Below are 22,768 nucleotides of genomic sequence, written 5' to 3'. Positions count from 1 at the left end.
GCGCCATTGAAGAAGAAAAAATGCAACAAAGAAACCTACTGTCCCCTATTGGAAAGGAATAGAATTTTCTTTATCCGCAGTAGAATATATGTTTTGTTCGGTTTGTTTTCTATATAATATTTCGGTTTGTTTTTATTCGCGATCCTCAACCATCTTGTTCGCTGTTAATAAATATTTCATCCATCTTTGTTTGTTGTGTTCGTTATAGACAATAATGAATGAACGGCAAAATAATGCATAATTTGCACTGACACATAAAAACCTAATTATAGTCGTAGGATTTATTTTTTTTCTTTATGAGCTCATGTTCCGATTACTGCAGCGACTAGAACAATCGTTTATCAATGCTGCTCCCATAGTTTTTTTTGCAGCCTGCCAAGTTTGTAAGAATAGGTATATAAAAATCACAACTTTAAGTGCAGAGCTTGTCAAGTTGATCGATGGTAATCATTAGTCTTCAAGAAAAGAGTACATATTAATCATGATATCGCCTGTTTACAAGGTTTCTATCATTGCTGAATATTATAGATTTTATAATATGCAGTTGAGGAAATGTTCGACTGAAATTATTGTTGATGTTCTCATGACCATCTGTTGGATAGGATTGTTCATGAATATTATATGGTAGTAATTGAGACAAATGCAGTTGAAGCCTATGAAATGCGGATTTAAATTCGTACACTTATTGCAGTGCATCATAGAGCCTTCAATTATAGATAGATGAGGCATAAAACTGAAGAACAAATGACGGTGGATGGTTACTGATGATAAAGTGCACTCAATGATGTCATGAAATGTTCAATTTGTTTCGACGCACGGCTTTAATCATTGCTGAATTAAGAAGTTCTCCTGTACTGCTGAGAAAGGCATCGCAGTTTTTCTATGCAGGTAATTAGCCAATTATATTGCATGTATAAATCTGCGCCTACACTCTTAGACCGAATGTGTCATTTACCTGCGAATAAACTTCGTGGCTCACATTTGTAAACATGTAACAGGACTGGAGCTTATATGAGGCATATTGTTTCAGTGGCAGTTACACTCCCGTATCGATAGACTTTAATAATGTCCAAACTTTGAAAAGAGTTTCTTCCATGTCAGTGATTATGCAACTTGTATTCTCAGGCCTGGCAGGATATGAAGCGACTTCTCCGTGACAAACGGATTCTAGAAAGCAATCACATAACAATACATACCAAGAAAAACATAAGGGAACGGTATGATATGTTAATGAAATAATTACCTATGAAACAAATGATCACTAATTAAAGATGAAAAGATAATTAAACATAACGATTAGCTGGATTATTCGGGCCACAGCACGTGTCGGCATCTACCTTTACAAACGAATGCTATAGACTGCGACTGAAGTGAACTGCGACGACTAGCCTTCAGTCGATCATTACGATAAATACCAGCAAACATGGTATATTGAAAAAATTCGTTCACACGAACTGCGGCTGCAATGAATTTATTTATGAGCCCATCGAGCGTTGTTAACTTAATAATTTATCCACCGTAAACACCACTGCTTCAATATGCCGCCTCACGCGGCGCAAGTAGGAAATTCAAGTCCGAACTGAAGCTCAAGCTTTGGCTTCGGCGAGACGAAGCTGACGCGCAGCCTAATTTGGGTTCTGGGAAGTAGGAAATTCAAGTTCGAACTGAAGCTCAAGCTTTGGAATCGGCGAGACAGAGCTCTGATGCTTAGAGTTCTGGGCTAGACAGCAGAAATAAAAAGTTTGTAAGTTTTTGCACGTCCATGTTCTCATTTCATATTTATTCCATGGACGATCATATATTTGCGCGGCATTGCTCCATCCCTTTCAATTATGCAGACTTGAATGACGTTTTCTCAGTGAAAAAAAAAATAAACATATTTTAAGCGACGATGCGATTTCGCCTATGTCTTGGCGGATGTCTGAGACATGGCTACAAATACTAAATTTTAGCGTTACAAAACAACACTGATATTCTCCCTAACTTATTTGTTTAATGCCAGAGATTGATAAGTAACTNTACCATTCCCTGTGAACTACTAGTCTACATAGGTGCAGCATGTACGCAAGAATTATTAAAACTTCGGTCATTGACCGAAGTTCGGTGATGAAGGGTAGTATTTTTAGGGAAAAACCGTATAAAATCCGAAATCGGAAGCTGTGTTCTTTTTAATTGTGGAAATGCATGGAACTGTGCAAATTCCACTCATCCTATGGAATTTCGCGCTTCGCATAATAAAAAATTTAGCCCAGAAAAAGGGTTTCCATGGCGTACGTGTTTTTCCCTTGCTTCGCACGCCGCGCGGTGAGTAGCTCCAGCAGCAAGCACAAAGTTGCTCCCACGTACAGGCAGGGACAGAGGATGAAGGCGGCCGCGAGGTGGGACAAAGCCAGGGGTCGCAAATCATCTTCCTGCAATAAGAGAAAATTGAGCAGATCTTACAATCTATCCAGACTTTGTGAGGAAAGCCGCCGTGAAAACCTCGTCAATGATTGTGGGGCCGTGAGCGACAGGCAAACTTAGACACCGGCAAGAGGGAGTGAACAGACCGGCGAGGCTCTAATTGCCTAATTGCCCTAACCTGATAACCGAACTTTTCACATGTAATTACTCGCATGAAAGAAAATATAGATATTTCCATGAAAGTAATTTATTCCATCAAAGAGTTAGTAAAATTTGAATTCAGAAAGAGCCACGTGGCCTGGAAAATCGATTTGAGCTCAAACTATTTAGTATGAATTTCCTTCACTCAATTTGAATGCTTGGGTGAGTCTGACTTTATTTACATTAAACTACGCTAGCCTATTCCTTGAATCCAGCCGAAACGGTCAGAGTTATTTATAAACCAGACTTTTGGTCATCGTTTACTTTACAATTTTGCGTGGATGTTAGTTATTTAATACTGAACTGGGTTATTCCGATTGATATTGATTTAAACTCAATCTTTTTACAATTACAGCTCAAATGGGTGTCTCTGATGGCTTATCATAATTATTGTTGCATTTTTTCTAATTTATTTCAGTACTTGCCTTATCAGGGGGAATCTCCTTCAACATGTGTTTGTTGTAGAGTTTTCGTATAATGCCTGCCTCTACGAGGCGCTGCTGGTTCTCAGAAAGCAGTTCGGTGTAGGGCGTGTTTTTCGGTAGGTAGTATACCAGGTAGCTTGGGTACAACTGCGCACCGAGAATAAAAGAAAAACCGCACGTTTTATCTTCAACTATTGCATTTTCCTCGTCAGAATGAAATTTCACGCTCTCATACTACCTGGTGTAATTTACATACTACAAACTTACAGCGGTTTCTCGCCTATTTGAAATTGGCATACGCGTGCAACAGGAACCGCCGCTGCCAAGGGGAAATTGTTCTTCACAAAGTATTACATCATTTGATTTCTTAAATCGCAGGTTCAACAAGAATTTAAAAGCAAAGAAAACAGCCAAATAATTCACCATTTCTTATGAATGAAAACGTTTCGGACTTCAGCTCCACCGTCATTTCAAAACCTATAAGACAAGCAGAATCAATTAGAAAACTAAAATTCACATTGAATATAAAAACCTAAATTGACAAAAGAAAAACAAATACACATGAGGCGACAGGCCTATCTGTTCACAATTTCAAGGGGACAGGAGCTGAAGGCTGCATTTAAACTAAATTTTTGTTAAAAAAAATACAGGGATTCTAAAATTCGTTGGTCAGAAACAGCAGCGAGGCACTCATTAACTAATAATGAGTGCTTCGCCGGTCGTGAAAGCTAGAACTCTAAAATCACTATCAGACCACGGAACATCGCACTGCTCGGCATGGACGCGCACATCTGAATGTAGAGAATACGCAAGTAATGTTCCCGTTCGAAAACTTCAGCCCCTATGCTCCGCCAGCCTATAGTGTGACATTTGCGAGACATCATACCGACGTACGCTGATGCACACTGCACACAACTGTATATACTATGGACGAACGCATAAAAGGCGGTAGAGTATATTTATGATTGAAGTATAAAGACACTATCCCGCTGACGACAGATTGCAATGCGAAAAAAAGATCAAATCATAAAACGCCTCAAGGCCACTGAAAATAAAATATACAGACATAAAGATAAATAGATACGAATTGCTTGATTATCTTCACCCTAATCTCAGTAAATTTAGAAACTACAAATAGCATCATCACACACTAGTCAAAACTAAATCATAATAACGAATGGAAAAAATAATTGAATTAGGTGAAAAATATTTTTCAAACTTTTATCTGTCACACACTAACATGCAAACTTCAAAATTCTCACCACTTCTTGCATGAAATAGGTCTGAGACGTGACATTGTTGATATCCCTGACATAGTAGTGGTAGGACTGTCCATTAATAACAGCATGTGTCCCTTTAGCTACTTTCTCCCGTAGCATTGGGCCCAACTCCTCGTTGGAATGAAATAATTGTAATTTGGCCCCAATTTTCGCCAAGCTTGGGTCTGTTGATTGCCGCAGTGCATCGGGAACAAAATTTCCGTAGTCTTCCATAGCCACGCTGGAAAAGTCATGAAAAAATATTTTAGTTCTTCGCCACGGTTGCCCTGCCGACAAGTTGCAGTGAGAAAGGTGAGACAAGTTGCACTAAATATATAAATTTTATTTGCATTACACAATAAACGATTTTTTCCCTTCAACCAGAGAGGAAGTAGGTTTGTTTTTGTTAATTTTTATTTTATTTCGCTAGTTTAATTGTCGTCTTTTCTCTTTCTCGAAAGGTTACTCAACAATTTTACTGAAAAAATTCAAGCTTCAGTTTGCAAAACACGTTTCACTGGTTGCGCAATTAAATTGCAATTTAATCCTTGATATCAGGCTTCAGATTCGTTGAAACACAAAGCTTAGTGCAGTATTCTTTCCTACGATCAGTTCATGGGATCTGAAAAAGAACTTCGGTTGCGAAGTTAGATTGCTTTTTAGGTAGGATTATTCGTTTCTGATAATGTGCATACGTTGTCATTGCACCCTTTCATTATTCCTGCTGAGCCTCAAGCGAGGATATTTAATTGACTAGAGTTTTAAATTTTGATAATTGTCTTTAAATTCGGGTTTCCAACACGGTGTACGATGGACTGACGAACTTGTGTAATAACAAGCCATCTCTCCCTTGCTTTTGGGGTAGTTTTTACAGTCCGATCTCAGATTCGGCCGCCCCTGCAGGGCGCGGAGTATGGTGTGCGAGACGCGCGCTTCACTGTCACTAGAGAATTTACCGAGTGTAAATCAGGGGCTCATTTTGCTCGAAGGAATGGAACGAAACCCGAACAAACAGCAGCTAATTTGCGAGCTAGGTGAGTCTGCGGCGTTATTATGCCAGAGGTGCCATTCACTTAGATTGAGACTGAGAAACTAGATGTTAGCTCTATCGGAAATCAAGTTAGCATTAAAAATTATATCTCATTTCATGCGTTTATTCCTACTAAACCCAAGGTGTGTCTATGAGGTTCGGAGTACAATCAATAAATGATATTCAACCGTGATGAAAATACGAATAGCTACATGGAATTTGAGTGAGAAATTCGCATTCTATTCTAGTGGGAAAATATTCATGATACTTACATTATATTCGAGTCGGCTAGCTCGTTGATGGTTTCAATGCGTTTTGTAGGCACGGTGACGGAAAGGAAAGCCACCAAATTGCATGTGTAGGCCAAACAGAGTACGAAGCACACGAACCACCATGGAAGCATCCACACGTGCATCCATCCACCGTGAACTTCGCTACTGTAGCCTTGGTTCGCCAAGCTTGATACCAACTGAGGAGGACGAATTTATAATTTATGATTCTACACATACCGACTATTTACAATGTTAGCAAGAATATTATCGTGTATGGTAATCTTCGCGTTTTTCATTTTTCTCCGCATTACTTGCCTAGTGCACGTACTGAACTGACGCTTTTCCGAACTCGTCAGCCGAACGCAACTTAAGCAAAATTGAACCGCTCATAAGCCACTCAATTCTGAATTGATCTGAAAGAAGCATGAAATTAGAAACATAACTAAGTATTAGCAATAAGCCGCGGTAGGAATCGTCGAAAATTTCTACATTGAGTAATAGCATTTTAATTGAGTATTAGTATTTTAACTAAGTATTAGCACTACGCCGAGGTAGGAATCGTCGAAAATTTTTACATTTTCGTTTGGTAAAAAAGAAAGTGTCTGAAAATTGAGTTAAGTTGGGTTAGGACTGATTAGGGTCGGCTATTTATTATTAAATCATAATCATTTAACCTATTCTATCTTAACCAATACTGACTTAACCTATGTTAACCAATCCTAACGTAAACTATATTAACCAATCCTAAACTAAACTATAATAACCAATCCCAATAACATATCTTAATCTAACCTATCTCAACATGACCTAACCTTAACTGTTTTCATATTATTTTAATAAAAAATGCTGCATCGCGAAAATTTGTGATGATTACGTCCTCAGTGTCTTGCTACCATTTAGTTTTGAACTGAATTTCATGCACATACCTTTAGAACCGAGGTATTTCTATATTTCTTTTAGAAGTGAGGTAGCTGTTCGGTTTCGCCTAAAGTTAAGTTTTTCGCTAAGTTTTTCGTTAATTCTGCTGACGAGTTCGCGGCTGAGTTGAGGAGAGCTATCAAGCTACCTGTGCACGTTCTTAATGAGGTTTAAAGGCATCAAAATGGCTGAAATGAATTACGCAGGAATAATGTGTGCTATGTTGAAATAAAACGTGTCGAAGATTTTATATCTAATTAACATTAAACGAATTGGGAACCGTGTCCAAATTTAGAAGTTCCAAAGATCGAATTCACCACGGCAATGGGAAACCACACGTACACCGTTGGTCCTGTGCCCTATGATTTTTAGCATGTCAGAACTTTTTCGATTTTGCTTAAAAATCCAGACCTTAATCAGGGACTTACTTGCAAGAACCCTATGTGGTGAGGCTTGTAGGGTTGCATGATGGACATTGCAATAGTGAAGAGAACAATAATCACTATAGCCATAATTAAGATGTACACCCAAACTCTGGTAGTGAATGGGTACAGCACTCCTCGCCACTTCGGTAATGGATCTGGGATCTTGAGTATGAAGCTAAACCCTTCTCTGAAATACGGGTACGTGATGTCGAATTCTGCTTCTCTGTCCCATGTGAGTTCAATATTATTTATGATGATAGATTTTTTGTTATAGGCTAAGTCTGCGAACATCCCGGTCCATGAACCGTTTTCCTTTGACCCCCACCGATCATCGGCCGGCCTTTCTTGCCACGCATAAGAGAAGTTGAATTTTCTTGCTAAGATATCCAGAATATCAAAGGCAGCTCCTGGGCACGTGTTGTTTGGTCCAGGGTACATGAATGGGAAATCCCAGCAAAAGGTTGCCAAGTCGATTTTAGCACCTCCAAAGCCGTCAATTGTTGTTCGAGACAGTTTGAATTTGTGTTGAAAGGCCTGATAGTCCCACCTACCTACCATCTGAAGATCGGTCTCACTTGCATGTGTAAGTTCAAAATTAGTGTGGCGGACATTATAAACTATGAATTGATCTTTCAAAACGCCCGGTTTGATAAAAATTATAAATTTTGATCTCTGTACTGTGTTGTGTTTCGCAATGGTATCGGTTTCGAGTTTTGCATCCAAAGAGAAGAGTATAAGTAGTTCTGGGTTCCAGACCGAAGATTTGGCAAGTTGATCAAAAAATTCATATGGATCATTGACGAAAACCACCACGATACTCATAAAACCTCCCTGGATAAATTCCCGGGGAATATATCCGTCGATGTTGGTGTACTCGTCCCAATAAATCAAACTCCAGGGAGCTGATGCATTGGTCAGTGTCCAGTCGACGACGTCCGAGAAACTTGCATTGAGCCTCAAAACGGGATCCACAATCAGCAAAATATTTTCACCCGCAAAAGTTTTCAAAATTAATTCACTAAACACAAATTCGAAGTCATATAGCTTTTGTGCTTTGTCTGTTGTAAATTGTATTCCGTTGAATGAATTGCAATGGCAAATTGAAGTTTGAAGCATAGCGATTAAAATAGTTGCAATTCGCTTTTTCTGCATTGTGACTTTATTTGAGACCTTAATCTTTCTTTGTATTTTCTTTTGCAACAAGAATTTCGCGCTTGAGATTGCAAAGTTAGATTATCACAAGCTTATTATTTCCATATTGGAAGATCGTCATATCAAATTTAATTCGATGACTTCGCTGTTACTTCCTTCAGTTTCGATGAGACAGACGCTGACCTTGCTACGTGACAATTCTGGAGACAATGAGTTTCGACTGAAGATTCTGGAGGTGATGATCATAGCATAATTCAGTTGGCAAATGAAGATTCAATGAACTGCGATGCAACATCTGTGAAGATCTATTGCAATTGCCTATCTGTGATCGCGGCTATGCACGTTTTGTTTGTAAAATTTATGGACTTGGGCACATTATTAGTCGATCGAATCAACGTTGATATTGTAGACAGTTAAATAATTAAATCTATGATGGCACAGAACTCTTCACCTGCCCCGTAAATCTGTGGGCGCAGTGTTGACCTAGGCCATCACATTCATCTAACATTTCTTATGAAGTCTCCTTCTTTATGTATAGCATTCATCTTGAACGACCAAACAGTCACAACGACAGTGAAATGATATGCATTAGGGCACCACTAAATCCTCTTTAAATCTGACTGAAAATTCATTCACACTTTCGTGGTAAATGTGCGCATGGTAAAGAAAATATTATCCCGTTTATAGCAAAAATAATTCGTATTGCTTAATACGCGCATGGCGTAGAAAATAGTATCATGGCACGATACTATTGTGCCTATATAAAAAACGAAACCTTGTTGTAGTACCTGCCAATACCTTGTACCTAGTTTTTCGATCATAGAATTCGCAGATTCATGAAACGTACATAATAAATCTGGTCATATTGAGCAACGGTATTAATTAGCCAATTGTATTGCATGTATAAACCTGCGCTTACACTCTAAGACCGAATGTGTCATTTACCGTCGAATAAAATACGTGGCTCACATTTGTAAACATGCAACAGGAGGGTGCTTATATGAGGCATATTGTTATAGCGACAGTCACACTTCCCAATGATAGACCCAATTGATAGACCAAAACCTTAAAAAAAAGTTTCTTCTATGCCAGTGTTTACTAAGCTTGAATTCTCAGACCAATTCTCAGGCGACTTCTCCATGACATACGGTCGCTAGAAACAACCGCTTGATACATAAGAAAAACATAGGGGAATATGGTACGGTATGTTAATGAAAAAATGGTCCATGAACCAATGTGGGAAATTTCCCACCGTTCGTTGATTTTCAATTGTTAAACTTTTATATAAATAAAGTGTTGGGGTAGTATTAAGATAATTTGGGGTAATTTAGATTCCGTAATTTGAGATGGTTAGAACGGGGAGCCGGAAAAAAAGGAGTAGAAAGCAATACGCCAGGTTGAGGAGAGGTACGAAACCAAGAAGAGAAGGTTAAGTGTTTGCGTCACCGCCTTAATATAGATCGCCAGCGCCGCTTCAATTATGCTCAAGTTAAATTCTACTAAACTTCCTTGAACTTTGCTGTGTCTTTACTTTATTTTGTTTGCCAGAGTTTCTTTCGTTTGTTTAGTTGCAAACTGCTATGCTTTATTTTCAACTGGGTGCTTCAGTTTCAATTAATTCTATTAAAATATCTTAATCACCTTCAACAATTAAAATTCAATTTACTTAAAGTTCAAGATGGCGGCACTGAAAATAGCTGTGTTGTCACTAGCGTAAGTCGTCACTTGTTCATTAACCTTCTTTCTAATCAAACTCTTGAACTATTCTATACTATTTCCTAACTGAAGCATCCTCCTTAATCTGATTTCATCTATTTTCATTTAATTGTTTCTTCAAAAAGTGTATTACCACACTGAGTCCACAATTAACTCAGGTGTGTTAACATTCAATTTTACTATTTGTTTTAAAATCTCACAAGATACTTTGAAATTTAGAAACGGTTACTTGTTCATCCACCTGTATTCAGCCTGCACCCTTATTTTTATTTTCAGTATCACTCCATCTGTTCAAGACCAGCTGCAACTCTTTGGTGTCGATGACGATAGCATGACGCATTTTCTGATGTCCTTGATTCCCTTGCCGAGACCATTGCCGACTCCTTCAAGTCTACCAACAATTATTGTTTGTTCAACATTCATCTATAAATAGTTTCATCTAAATAAATTAAATAAATCTCTAAAGCTATCATTCAACTAACTATCACTTACCTTAAGAACGATTGTGTGAAATTATTCACACCAAATAATCAATAATTAAATATTGAAAGATAAATTAAATCAATAAATTATTTACACCAAATAATCAATAATTAAATATTGAAAGATAAATTAAATCAACCGCTCAGAGTGATTCCTCGTGGCACAGCAAGTGTCGGCATCTACGTTTACAAACGAATGCTATAGACGTATAGGTGAATTATTGAACTGCGACGGCTAGCCTTCTGTCGATCACTACGATAAATACCAGCAAACATGGTATATTGAAAAAACTCGTTCATACGAACTGCGGCAACAATTAATTTATTCATGAGCCCATTGAGCGTTGTTAACTTAATAATTTATCCACCGTGAACACCACTGATTCAATATGCCGCCTCACGCAGCGCAATTATGGAATTCAAGTCCGAACTGAAGCTCAAGCTTTGGGTTCGGCGAGACAGGGCGCTGATGCTTTGAGTTCTGGGCTAGACAGCAGAAATAAAAAGTTTGTAAGTTTTTGCACGTCCATGTTCTCATTTCATATTTATTCCATGGACGATCATATATTTGCGCGGCATTGCTCCATCCCGTTCAATTATGCAGACTTGAATGACGTTTTCTCAGTGAAAAAAAAAATAAACATATTTTAAGCGACGATGCGATTTCGCCTATGTCTTGGCGGATGTCTGAGACATGGCTACAAATACTAAATTTTAGCGTTACAAAACAACACTGATATTCTCCCTAACTTATTTGTTTAATGCCAGAGATTGATAAGTAACTCATACGACAGCAATTTTTTGCCACAAATTGCGCTTGCATGAACCGTTGTTTGTTTGCAACATTCTGTTGAAATAACATAGTTTCTCCATTCAAATTTGCCATGAATACTAATGTATGCAGTGTTATATCATCTGTATGTGAGTATATCATTGGTTAGGAAACAACTAGGGAAATGAATGCAATATTAGGAAATAAAAATACAAATGAATGTGTGATATACAGTATATATGTATGGATTTTTGCCAACAATAGAATAGTCATTGCTTTAAGTCGAAGTGCTTATGAAAGAGGATAAGCAAAACAAATTCTATTTTAATTCACGCTGAGTTTGCGCAATTTCCGTGATTGCGTGCTGCCTAAAATTTAAAACCTAAATTATACTTATCGATGTACAATTATATAATTTAAAAATAGAAGAGCCACATGTTCAAGGTAAATGTTATTTCTCTAGAACCATGAATCACTACTTCATTTTACTCAGATAATAAGTTTGTCTTTGACCAAAATTTTTCTTTCAATTGCATGCGCCCGCAAAGAGCGGAAATAGAACTGCACGATGTGCTACATCAGCACATTTACCTGGCCAAATTCCACCCGCACATCTGCAGAATTTACCAGGCCAGACTTTGCAAGATTGACAATAGGAAAGTTCAATAATTACCCTTGCACGATAATCCATTAGCTGCTTTCATGCAAAATTTGAGAATATTCCAAAACGATAATAAGTTATTGAATTAATTAATAATTCCGATATTTTCCAATGTGACAAGTAAATTTAACATCTCTTGGATATTGTGTTCGCAAATGTTCAGAGAAACAATCATGCGAACGATTACGCAAATAGATAAAAGTTTTACAGCGCGTTCTTCTCCAAATCTAACTTTGAGGTTAAGGACCACAAAAAAATTTAAATATTGCTAATCCAGGCAAATAACTTCTTCGTATAATACATTTTGATGGCGACTAGTATTTACTCTAGAACGTAGGCTGTGGAGAATAGAAAAACGTATACCCTAAACATAAGAGGTCTATGATCAGTGTAGAGGCTGATTTTGGCTAAAGACTCACACGCAGATTCGTTTTTTTTGCAGATTTTAAAGCATTTATCCATTCAAAAACGATACAGCTATTTAGCTAGAATCATTAATTGCCACCGAAAACGCTGTTTACTTACGGTATTATTCGTATTAATGAATTTATTCATTGAAAGAAGCATATCCAATTTATGTCGATTATTTTGATTCTAATCGAATTACACACAGCAGATGCAACTTTCATAGTACAACTTTCTTAGGAATTTTTTTGACACAATTTTGTTGGAACATATGACTGTTTCCTACTCATTCAATACTTTACTATTGGACTACATCAGCGATAATTAACTTTTTTGTGATCAAGCACCACTAGTAGGTCCGTCCACTTGTCGCGAGCCACCAGGTTCCATGCATCGCCTATTAATCTCTGACATGTAGTTTCAGGTGCATTTGTTTTACTAAATAAGCTAATAAATGTAGTATCAAGTTATTGTACCGTTTGACTTTGACGATGGGCAGCTGTGGTTATGTTGATGTCGCGTAGCAGTAGTTGTAAATCGTTGTCAGATTTGCTTAGGGAGGACAATAAATATTTCTAGGGAAAAAACGAACGAATAATCGTTCACAAGATCTAAAGTGCTTGCTTATTACTAGTGATACACGTGCATAGGGTGGGACTACTAGGCTACATAGGCGCAATATGAACGCAAGAATTATTCTGACCCACTGACAGAAGTTCGGTGAAGAAGGGTAGTATTTTAAGTGAACTGCCGCATCAAATTCCAAATGGAAAGCGGTGTTCATTTTTAATTGTGGAAATGCATTGAACTGTTCAAATTCCATTCATCCTATGGAATTTCGCGCTTCGCATAATCAAAAATTCAACCCAGGAAAAGGGATTCCATGGCGTACGTGTTTTTCCCTTGCTTTGCACGCCGCGCGGTGAGCAGCTCTAGCAGCAGGCACAAAGTTGCCCCCACGTACAGGCAGGGACAGAGGATGAAGGCGGCCGCGAGGTGGGACAAAGCCAGGGGTCGCAAATCATCTTCCTGCAAGAAGAGAAAATTGAGCAGATCTTACATCTATCTAGACTTTGTGAGGAAATCCTCAGTGAAAACCTCGTCAATTATTGTGGGGCCAAGAGCGACAGCCAAACTTGGACACCGCAAGGAGGGTGTGTACAGACCGGCGAGGCTCTCATTGCCTAATTTCCCTAACCTGATAACCGAACTTTTTACAAGTAATTACTCGCTTGAAAGAATCGATACTTCTATGAAAGTAATCGATACTTCTATGAAAGTAATTTATTCAGTCAAATACTTAGTAAAATCTAAATTCAGAGTGAGCCACGTGGCCTGGAAAATCGATTTGAGCTCGAACTCTCATGACACTGAATTTCCTTCACTCAATTTAAATGCTTGGGTGAGTCTGACTTCAATTACATTAAATATAACTACGCTTGGCTATTCCTTGAATCCAGTCGAAACGGGTCGCAGTTATTGTTTAATCCTGACTTTTGGTCATCGTTTACTATAAAATTTTGCGTGGATGTAACTTTTTTTACTACTTATCTTAGCTATTTGAATCGATATTGCTCAATCTTTATACAACACTTCTCTTTAACTTCACTTCTTGTTGTTTGTTTGTCTGCTATAAATCTTATAATCGATATTTAACACACTTCTACCTGACCAATCGATCAAAAATTTTGCACACTTGCGTGAAGGCAGAGACAATGCATGAATCAATTGGCGTAATAAATCATTTGAAATTTTTTTTAATTATACAAATGATATGTAAAATTAATTTTTGTAATATATGATAATAAAATTAGAAATTCGTTGTAGATGGTAACATAGGAGACACTGGATTCTATAGAAGTGTTGTCTTTTAAAAGTAATTTTTAAACGCATATTATTTACAATTACAGCTCAAATAGGTATCATTTATGGTTCATCACAATACCTGTTGCATTTATTCAAATTTATTTCAGTACTTGCCTTATCAGGGGGAATCTCCTTCAACATGTGTTTGTTGTAGAGTTTTCGTATAATGCCTGCCTCTACGAGGCGCTGCTGGTTCTCAGAAAGCAGTTCGGTGTAGGGCGTGTTTTTCGGTAGGTAGTATACCAGGTAGCTTGGGTACAACTGCGCACCGAGAATAAAAGAAAAACCACACGTTTTATCTTCAACTATTACATTTTCCTCGTCAGAATAGAATCTCACGCTTTCATACTACCTGGTGTAATTTGCAAACTTACAGTGATTTCTCGCCTATTTGAAATTGGCATAAGAGTGCAGCCGGAACCAAGGGAAATGCAGGGGTGCAGGGGTGCAGCTGCCAAGGGAAATTGCTTTGTTGGCATCACAAATATCGCATTTTTCAAAAAACACCTTTATATACAAAAAATTATGTTCTCGTCGAGCTTTGCCCAACGGCAGTATGAAAAGAGAACCATATAGATTTACTTCATATGCGAGTATTATAAATATTCTTGCAGTTAATACAAGTTGTCAATAGACTATCACGTCATAATATATCAATAAAAAAATTAGCGAGATAGCGCTACCTATGCTCTATCAATTCTGTTAGAGCACCTTTTGTATCAAGTATTGGTTTAACATGTGCCCTCTGCTTCGGTTTTGGCCTGTGAAATAAACGATAAAGTGCGGCACTTTGCACTGACACAACAGACGTGAGCTTATGATATTGCCACCAAGACAAGTAGAGTAGAAACGGAAGTGTAGGAAGTGGATACGATCATATACGAGCTAAACCAGAACGCATAGGTGAATACCGCATCGAACATAAAGTTGCCAGAAAAAAAACAGTCAGGAGGCTTTACACACGCCTAAGTATATCATCGCCTGAGAAACACACAGAGTAAGGACAATTCAAGCATATGAACATAAATCGCTTTTTCAAAATCAGTTCTTTCTATAGATATATAGATATGCTCCCTTTCCATATGCGATCGTCCCTGGTTACTCAATATTGTTGTGCACGATGCGCATCTGCGTACGTCAGCTTGACGACGCGCAATATTTATTCCAGGATCGCTGAGCATAAGGGCAGGAGTTGTAGGACCGGACAGTTGCTATCGCGCCCCTCTTATTCGGCTGTGCGCACTCATGCATGCAGAGCAGTGTGATGTCCCTGTTTCTGACAGTGACTTTAGGGTATTAGCTTCCACCACCGGTACTTCAGGTTTGCGTATTTTAGAATTATTGTACATTTTTAAACTTAGGCCCAGTTTTAATTCAGCTGTTAACTCCTGTCCCCTTGAAATTGTGTATACATAGGTTTCTTATGCTCTATTACTTGTAAATGTAGGTTTTTAATTGCGTTCGGTGTTTTTAATTGTTTTAATTTGTGACATTCTATAAAAATTTTAGGTTCGAAGAACTGACGATGGAGCTGGACTCCGAAACATTTTCTATAAAGATATTAATTTTTGTGGACTATTCTTTGCTTTTAAATTTTTGGTAAACTTTCACCTAAATCTCAACCAATTTAGAAACTACAAAAGCACCATCACAGGCTAGTAAAAGCCGAATCATAATCACGAATGGGGAAAAAATGATTGGATTTTGAGAAAAATATTTTGCAAATATTTATCTGTCACACACTAAAAGGCAAACTTCATAATTCTTACCACTTCTTGCATGAAGTAGGTCTGAGACGTGACGTTGTTGAGATCCCTGACGTAGTAGTGGTAGGACTGTCCATTAATAACAGCATGTGTCCCTTTAGCAACTTTTTCTTGTAGCATTGGGCCCAACTCCTCGTATGAATGAAATAATTGTAATTTGGCCCCAATTTTCGCCAAGCTTGGGTCTGTTGATTGCCGCAGCGCACCGGGAACAAAATTTCCGTAGTCTTCCATAGCCACTCTGGAAAAATCAATAGAAAATATTTTAGTACTTTGCTACGGCTCCTCTGCTGACAAGTTGAACTGAGCATGGCGTTGCACGGGAATAAAGGTATAAATTTTATTTACATTGTTAGTAAAACGATTTTTTCTTTGCCCTCAACCAGAGAAGAAATAGGTTTATTTTTTTATATTCTATTTCGCTAGTTGAGTCGTCGTCTTTTTCTTTCTCGGAAGGTTGCATAGCAACTTTACTCAACAAATTTAAGCTGCAGCTTACGAAACACGTTTCACCGGTTGCGCAATTAAATTGCAATGTAATTCTTGATTTCAAGCTTCTGATTGTTGAAACTTAGAATAATATTTATATAAAACTTAGTATAACATTAATTCCTACTAACAGTTCATGGGATCTGAAAAAGAGCTTCATTTCGAAGTTAGGTTGAATTTAGATAGGATTATTCGTTTCTAATAATGCGCATACGTTACCATTGCACCCTTTCCTTATTTCTGCTGAGCCTCCAGGGAGGATTATTCAATTGACTAGTTTTAAATGTTTTGTCATTAATTTCAGGATTCCAACACAGTGTACGAGAGACTGACGATCATCCTAAGTATTTATCTGTGTGCCACGCAACGTCTTGCTTCATTTTACTTTTTTTTCATACGGGTGGTAACTTTTTATTCTAGGGTCATCGTTCCGGGATATTAACTTTTCGCCAGCAGTGCGGAATTGTTCTGGCTTACGGTATTCCGGTGTGGTCTGCTGCTTCTATATATCTGCGGCAGAGCGTAGTTATTCCACGCCAAGGCTGAACGTTGGCACCAGCGCTAATATATGAGTTACATTTGTGGTGCTCGGCTTCGCCCCAGAGGCAATCACAGAGTGGAAGATATTCGTGTTCAGATATCTATGTAAAAAATAAACTTCTGCCAAATTACACCAAAACATGTCTATATTAGCACACGTTTCTATGTTCAATTCTGTGGCTGACTGCTGTTTCGTGGTGAGGTTTTGAATCGGCCGTCAACACGACCGGCTTGCAAAAAAAGGCGATACATAATGGCGATACAAGATCAAACCCATTCGTAAGTAACTTATTTGCTTCGTTTCCGTAATATTGTACTTCATTCCGTTGTATCGTCAGGTTTGTTTCCGGTTTAGTCCTGAATGTTATTGTTTTCGAAGAACTACAAATTGCATGAAAAAATAGATTCTTAAGTTATTAACGAACCAGAAATGTTAGAATGGCCAATTTCATCTGAAATTTCGACGATAGGAATGGTTAAATTCTTGTCTTTACAGAAGTTGTTGACAGAATTTTGAAACCGTTACAAAATAATTTACTCGACGAAACTCCTATAGTTACGTATCGTGAAATAGCTAGTTATTATCAAATTATTCTGGATTTACGTAGATCATGCTCGATGAAAATTGAACGAAAACGGGACCTTTTCTTGCTATTAAATCGGGTTTTGCATTGAATTGTAATACCGCGCGCAATTCGTTATATTTTGATATTTTGACGCTATGAAATAGGCGACTAAATTAGAGCCACTTCCCGTTGAAATGGTTACAACTTGCATGCAACGTTCACGCATTTGAATTGATTCATGCAGATACGCTAAGTTGGTGGCGTTGAAAGTAAGAGTAAGTTTGCTACTGGATAATGGGAAGATTGTTTGATTCTGTGATATGTGATAGAATGTGGTATAATATATGTTACTGAATTATGGGAACGAACGTTTGATACGGGTGAATGAGAGAAAATGTGTTATACTTCTGAATGTGGGAGAATGTTTGCTAATGGTGAATGGGATAGAAGGTTTAGCACTGGGGAGTGGGGAAGGAGAAAATTTTCGTACTGAAGAATGTATAGAATAGTTTGGTACAGGTGAATGGGTGAGTATGTTTAGTTGTAGCCAATGTGGGGGCATGTTGAGCGCTGGTGAATGTTGGATAACATTGAGCGCAGGTCAATGTAAGAATATGTTGAAACTGTTAATATGATTTTTTTCATACATGCTTCATCTTATAAAATTGGTATAGAGATATACAAGAGCTAATTAAGTAATGAAATGCCATCTCTGCCTCGCTATCGGGGTAGTTTTTACAGTCCGCTCTCAGATTCGGCCATGCCTGCACGGGACGGTATTGGAATTGGAATTGGGGTGCGTGGTGACCTACGGTCACGACCTTTAAATCGGCCATACACGCTGCCAAAAAACTTTTACTAGCATCAAAAAGAATTAAAAGTTCACACTCTTATGTTAAAAAAAAGTTCAAATATACCATATTCACAGCTGCATGTATAAATAGAAGTGTCGACCCTGAAGAAATCAGGCGTGTTAGAGTTAGACGAACGCTTCACAGTCACCAGGGAATTTATCGAGTGCTAATCAGGCGCTTATTTTGCTCGGCGAAATGGAGCGAAACGCGAACTAAGAGCTGCTAATTTACGCACAGGGCGAGTATGCGGCGTTACTATACCTAAATTGAGGTTGAGAAACGAGGTGTAAGCTCTTCCGGAAATCAAGTTTACAAAAATATATATCTCATTTCATGGGCTTTTTTGGTCTTACTAAATGCAAGTTATGTTTACGAGGTTGGAAGTAAAATCAATAAATGATATTCAACCGTGATGAAAATACGAGTAGCTACATGGCGTCTGAGTAAGTAATTCGAATTCTATTCTAGTGAGGAAATATTCATGCTACTTACATTATATTCGAGTCGGCCAGCTCGTTGATGGTTTCAATGCGTTTTGTAGGCACGGTGACGGTAAGGAAAGCCACAAAATTGCATGTGTAGGCCAAACAGAGTACGAAGCACACAAACCACCATGGAAGCATCCACACGTGCATCCATCCACCATGAACTTCGCTACTGTAGCCTTGGTTCGCCAAGCTTGATACCAACTGAGGAGAGCGAATATATTATCAGTTATCTCCGCGCTGTTAACTTTTCTCCGCATTACTGGCCTAGTGCACGTACTTGATTGACACTTCTCCGAACTCATCAACAGAACGCAACTTTGGCACAATTAAACCGCTCATAAGCCCCCTATATTCTGAAGTTATCTGCATGAAATTTGAAACATTTGTAGGTGTAAGCAATACGCTGCGATAGTAATCGTCGAAATTTTTTAAGTAGCTGCTTTTTCGATAGAAGCGAAAATTTCTAAAAATTGAGTTAAATTAGGTTAGGATTGGTTAGAGTTGGCTATTTATTATTAAATCATAATGATCTAATCTATCCTATCTTAACCAATCATAGCCTAACCTATCTTAACTAATCCTAACCTAACCTATCTTAACCAATCCAACAAATCTTAATATTACCTATCTCAACATGACCTAACCTTACCTGATTGTTTTCAAAAATTTTTGAAATGAAGAATACCGCATCGTAAAAATTTGCAATGATTACTACCACAGTGTCTTGCTACTATTTGTTTTTTTCTGAATTTCATGCTGATCCCTCAAGAATTGAGGTACTTATGAGCTGTTCGGTTACGCAAAAGTTACGTTTTGCGTTTAAGTCTGCCGACGAGTTCGCGGGTGAGTTCAGGGGAGCTGTCGATCCACTTGTGCACGTTCTTAAATGAGGTTTTAAGGCATCAAAAAGGCTGACGCAAGAATAATGTGTGCCCTATTGAAATGAAACGTCGAAAATTTCCTATCTAATTCATACTGAACGAATTGAGAACCGTATCCAAATGTCAAAGTTTTTAAGATCGAATACTCCACGGCAATAGAAACCCACCCGTACCTGTCTACCATCGTGGGTCCTATGGCCCATGATTTTTAGAATGTCAGAACTTTTCCGATTTTGCTTAAAATTCCAGGCCTTAATCTGGGACTTACTTGCAAGAACCCTATGTGGTGAGGCTTGTAGGGTTGCATGATGGACATTGCAATAGTAAAGAGAGCAACAACCACTATAGCCATAATTAAGATGTACACCCAAACTCTGGTAGTGAATGGGTACAGTACTCCTCGCCACTCTGGTAATGGATCTGGGATCTTGAGTATGAAGCTAAACCCTTCGCTGAAATACGGGTACGTGATGTCGAATTCTGCTTCTCTGTCCCATGTGAGTTCAATATTATTTATGATGATAGATTTTTTGTTGTAGGCTAAGTCTGCGAACATCCCGGTCCACGAACCGTTTTCCTTTGACCCCCACCGATCATCGGCCGGTCTTTCTTGCCACGTATAAGAGAAGTTGAATTTTTTCGCTAAGATATCGAGAATATCAAAGGCAGCTCCTGGGCACGTGTTGTTTGGTCCAGGGTACATGAATGGGAAATCCCAGCAAAAGGTTGCTAAGTCGATTTTAGCACCTCCAAAGCCGTCAATTGTTGTTCGAGACCGTTGGAATTTGTGTTGAAAGGCCTGATAGTCCCACCTACCTACCATCTGAAGATCGGTCTCACTTGCATGTGTAAGTTCAAAATTAGTGTGACGGACATTATAAACTATGAATTGGTCTTTCAAAACGCCCGGTTTGATCAAAATGATAAATTTTGATCTCTGTACTGTGTTGTGTTTCGCAATGGTATCGGTTTCGAGTTTTGCATCCAAAGAGAAGAGTATAAGTAGTTCTGGGTTCCAGACCGAAGATTTGGCAAGTTGACTAAAAAATTCATATGGATCATTGACGAAAACCACCACGATACTCATAAAACCTCCTCGGATAAATTCCCGGGGAATATATCCGTCGATTTTGGTGAACTCGTCCCAATAAATCAAACTCCAGGGAGTTGATGCATTGGTCAGTGTCCAATCGACGACGTCCGAGAAACTTGCATTGAGCCTCAAAACGGGGTCCACGATCAGCAAAAAATTTTCCCCCGCAAGAGTTTTCAAAATTAGTTCACTAAACACAAATTCGAAATCATATAGCTTTTGTGCTTTGTCTGTTGTAAATTGTATTCCGTTGAATGGATTGCAGTGGCAAATTATAGTATGAAGCATAACGATTAAAATAGCTGCAATTCGTTTCTTCTGCATTTTGACTTTTTTAAAATGCAAATCTTCCTTGTATTTTCTTTTGAAAGAATTTCACGCTTGAGATTGCGCAGCTAGATTATCATAACCTTTTTATTTCCATTTTGGAAGATCGTCATATCGAAATTAATTCGTTAGCTTCGCGGTTTCGATGAGACAGACGCTGACCTTGCTACGTGACTATTCAGCTGACAATGAGTTTCGACGGAAGATTCAAGAGGTGATGATCATAGCCTAATTCAGTTGGCAAATGAAGATTTCATGAACTGCAATGTAACATTTGTGGAGATCTATTAACAATTGCTTATCTGTGATCTCGGCTATGCACGTTTCATTTGTATATTTTATGGACTTGGGCACATTATTCATCGATCGAATCAACGTTGATATTGTAGACAGTTAAATAATTAAATATATGATGGCAGAGAACTCTTTACCTGCCCTGTAAATTTGTGAGTGCGGTGTTGACTTAAGCCAACGTATTCTTCTAATATTTCGTATGAAGTCTCCTTTTTATGTATAACATGCATCTTAAACGACCATACAGTCACTACGACAGTGAAATTAAAGGCACGTGGGCACCTCTACATTTTTTAACCTGACTGAAAATGTATCCACACTTTCATGGTAAATGAGCGCGTGGTAAAGAAAATATTAGCGCATTTATAGCAAAAAAAATTGGGTTTCTTGGTACGAGCATGGCGTAGAAAATTGTATCGTGGCACGATACTATCCTGCCTATACCTTGCAGCTAGTGTTTCGATCATATGTAGAATTCATATTTTCATAAATGTACATAATAATTCCGGTCATATATACTGAGCAACGTTCTCGTGTGATTGTTTTTTTTATTATGTAGTTTCGCTAAGTGATTATTTTCGAATTTGCATTTTTTTACAGTCATCGTTGCAGAAAACTTACCTGTCTTGATACAATGTTCATTACAGACCAGAATTCATTGAAGATTCTCTAATCTATACAAGTTCTTCCTGCATGTGCATTATTCACAACCTAGTAGAATGTGTGCATTATTTAACATATTTTGTCTATTTTTTCACAAACTTCAAGAATGTTATTTAATAATACCTCATAGTATTAACCTATAACAAATATTGTGTGCAGCGTTCTATGAAATTAATTTTTCCGTCCAATAATATGGATCTTTCCTAAGTCAAGAAGTATGCGCAAGGCAAAAAGAAGATTGTTTCTTAATTTCTTCCTATGCCGGTAAAAATAATTTTCGCATATTCATTTACCCGAATTTCAGCTTCGATCATCAACTGCCAATATCTCCGTTTAATATGTTTTCGTTATAAAAACACTCAATCGTCATTACGCGAGTTGTTCTTCATGAATCCTTTGCCGTTACGACTTGGGTAAACATGGGTTATTAATGTTCATTTCTATTTAATTCTGAATCATTAAATCTCATTTAACCACGTGAATCTCGGGCTAAAGAGAATAGGAAGTCCCTTTTGTTAATTGCCCTTATCAATATTTCCAAACAACTTGAGCCCATGCTGTGCCACACTTTTCAATAGGGTGGATCGAAAAACAACTTTTTAGCGCATTTCTCATTAATGGAAAATATGCACTATTGTGCTCGCCATGTCCGTCTGTCCGTCCGTCTGTCTGTCTGTCTGTCCGTCTGTCTGTCCGTCCGTGACTTCGCGTTTTCGTCGACGAGAAAATGCGCTCTCTGTCACTCACTGCAATGAGTACTGAGTTATACTTTTTGTAAATTCGCTAACCGAATGATTTTTCCTATGTGGACACTTGCAGA

General features: G+C 38.1%; 2 protein-coding genes across 2 annotated transcripts; both read right to left on the bottom strand.

Moving 5' to 3' along the window:
• Positions 1 to 2,155: 2,155 nt before the first annotated feature.
• On the bottom strand, positions 2,156 to 6,989 carry LOC125179157. The gene is made up of 5 exons (XM_047884445.1): positions 6,937 to 6,989; positions 5,591 to 5,787; positions 4,292 to 4,529; positions 3,030 to 3,176; positions 2,156 to 2,411 (listed from the first exon to the last, which is right to left on the bottom strand). The coding sequence occupies exons 1-5, from the start codon at positions 6,982 to 6,984 to the stop codon at positions 2,244 to 2,246; spliced, it is 798 nt and encodes a 265-aa protein (XP_047740401.1). The 5' UTR covers positions 6,985 to 6,989; the 3' UTR covers positions 2,156 to 2,243.
• A 4,941-nt stretch (positions 6,990 to 11,930) lies between these two features.
• Positions 11,931 to 19,881, bottom strand: LOC125179154. Its single transcript, XM_047884443.1, has 5 exons — positions 19,840 to 19,881; positions 18,695 to 18,891; positions 15,757 to 15,994; positions 14,102 to 14,248; positions 11,931 to 13,150 (listed from the first exon to the last, which is right to left on the bottom strand). The coding sequence occupies exons 1-5, from the start codon at positions 19,876 to 19,878 to the stop codon at positions 12,983 to 12,985; spliced, it is 789 nt and encodes a 262-aa protein (XP_047740399.1). The 5' UTR covers positions 19,879 to 19,881; the 3' UTR covers positions 11,931 to 12,982.
• Positions 19,882 to 22,768: the final 2,887 nt, after the last annotated feature.

This window comes from Hyalella azteca, unplaced genomic scaffold, assembly GCF_000764305.2.
Source record: "Hyalella azteca isolate HAZT.00-mixed unplaced genomic scaffold, Hazt_2.0.2 contig15442, whole genome shotgun sequence".
Taxonomy (NCBI): domain Eukaryota; kingdom Metazoa; phylum Arthropoda; class Malacostraca; order Amphipoda; family Hyalellidae; genus Hyalella; species Hyalella azteca.
Note: the sequence above shows the minus strand (reverse complement) of the source record. Positions and strands in the feature narration are given on the sequence as shown.

Excerpts from the sequence above, each read along its gene's own strand:
- LOC125179154 (XM_047884443.1), bottom strand. The coding sequence starts at position 19,878 with ATGCAACCCTACAAGCCTCACCACATAGGGTTCTTGCAA. Across the intron at positions 14,249-15,756 it reads CCTACTTCATGCAAGAAGTG|TTGTACCCAAGCTACCTGGT; the intron begins GTAAGAATTATG and ends CTCGGTGCGCAG. Across the intron at positions 13,151-14,101 it reads AGGAGATTCCCCCTGATAAG|GAAGATGATTTGCGACCCCT; the intron begins GCAAGTACTGAA and ends CTCTTCTTGCAG.
- LOC125179157 (XM_047884445.1), bottom strand. The coding sequence starts at position 6,984 with ATGTCCATCATGCAACCCTACAAGCCTCACCACATAGGGTTCTTGCAA. Across the intron at positions 3,177-4,291 it reads CCTATTTCATGCAAGAAGTG|TTGTACCCAAGCTACCTGGT; the intron begins GTGAGAATTTTG and ends CTCGGTGCGCAG. Across the intron at positions 2,412-3,029 it reads AGGAGATTCCCCCTGATAAG|GAAGATGATTTGCGACCCCT; the intron begins GCAAGTACTGAA and ends CTCTTATTGCAG.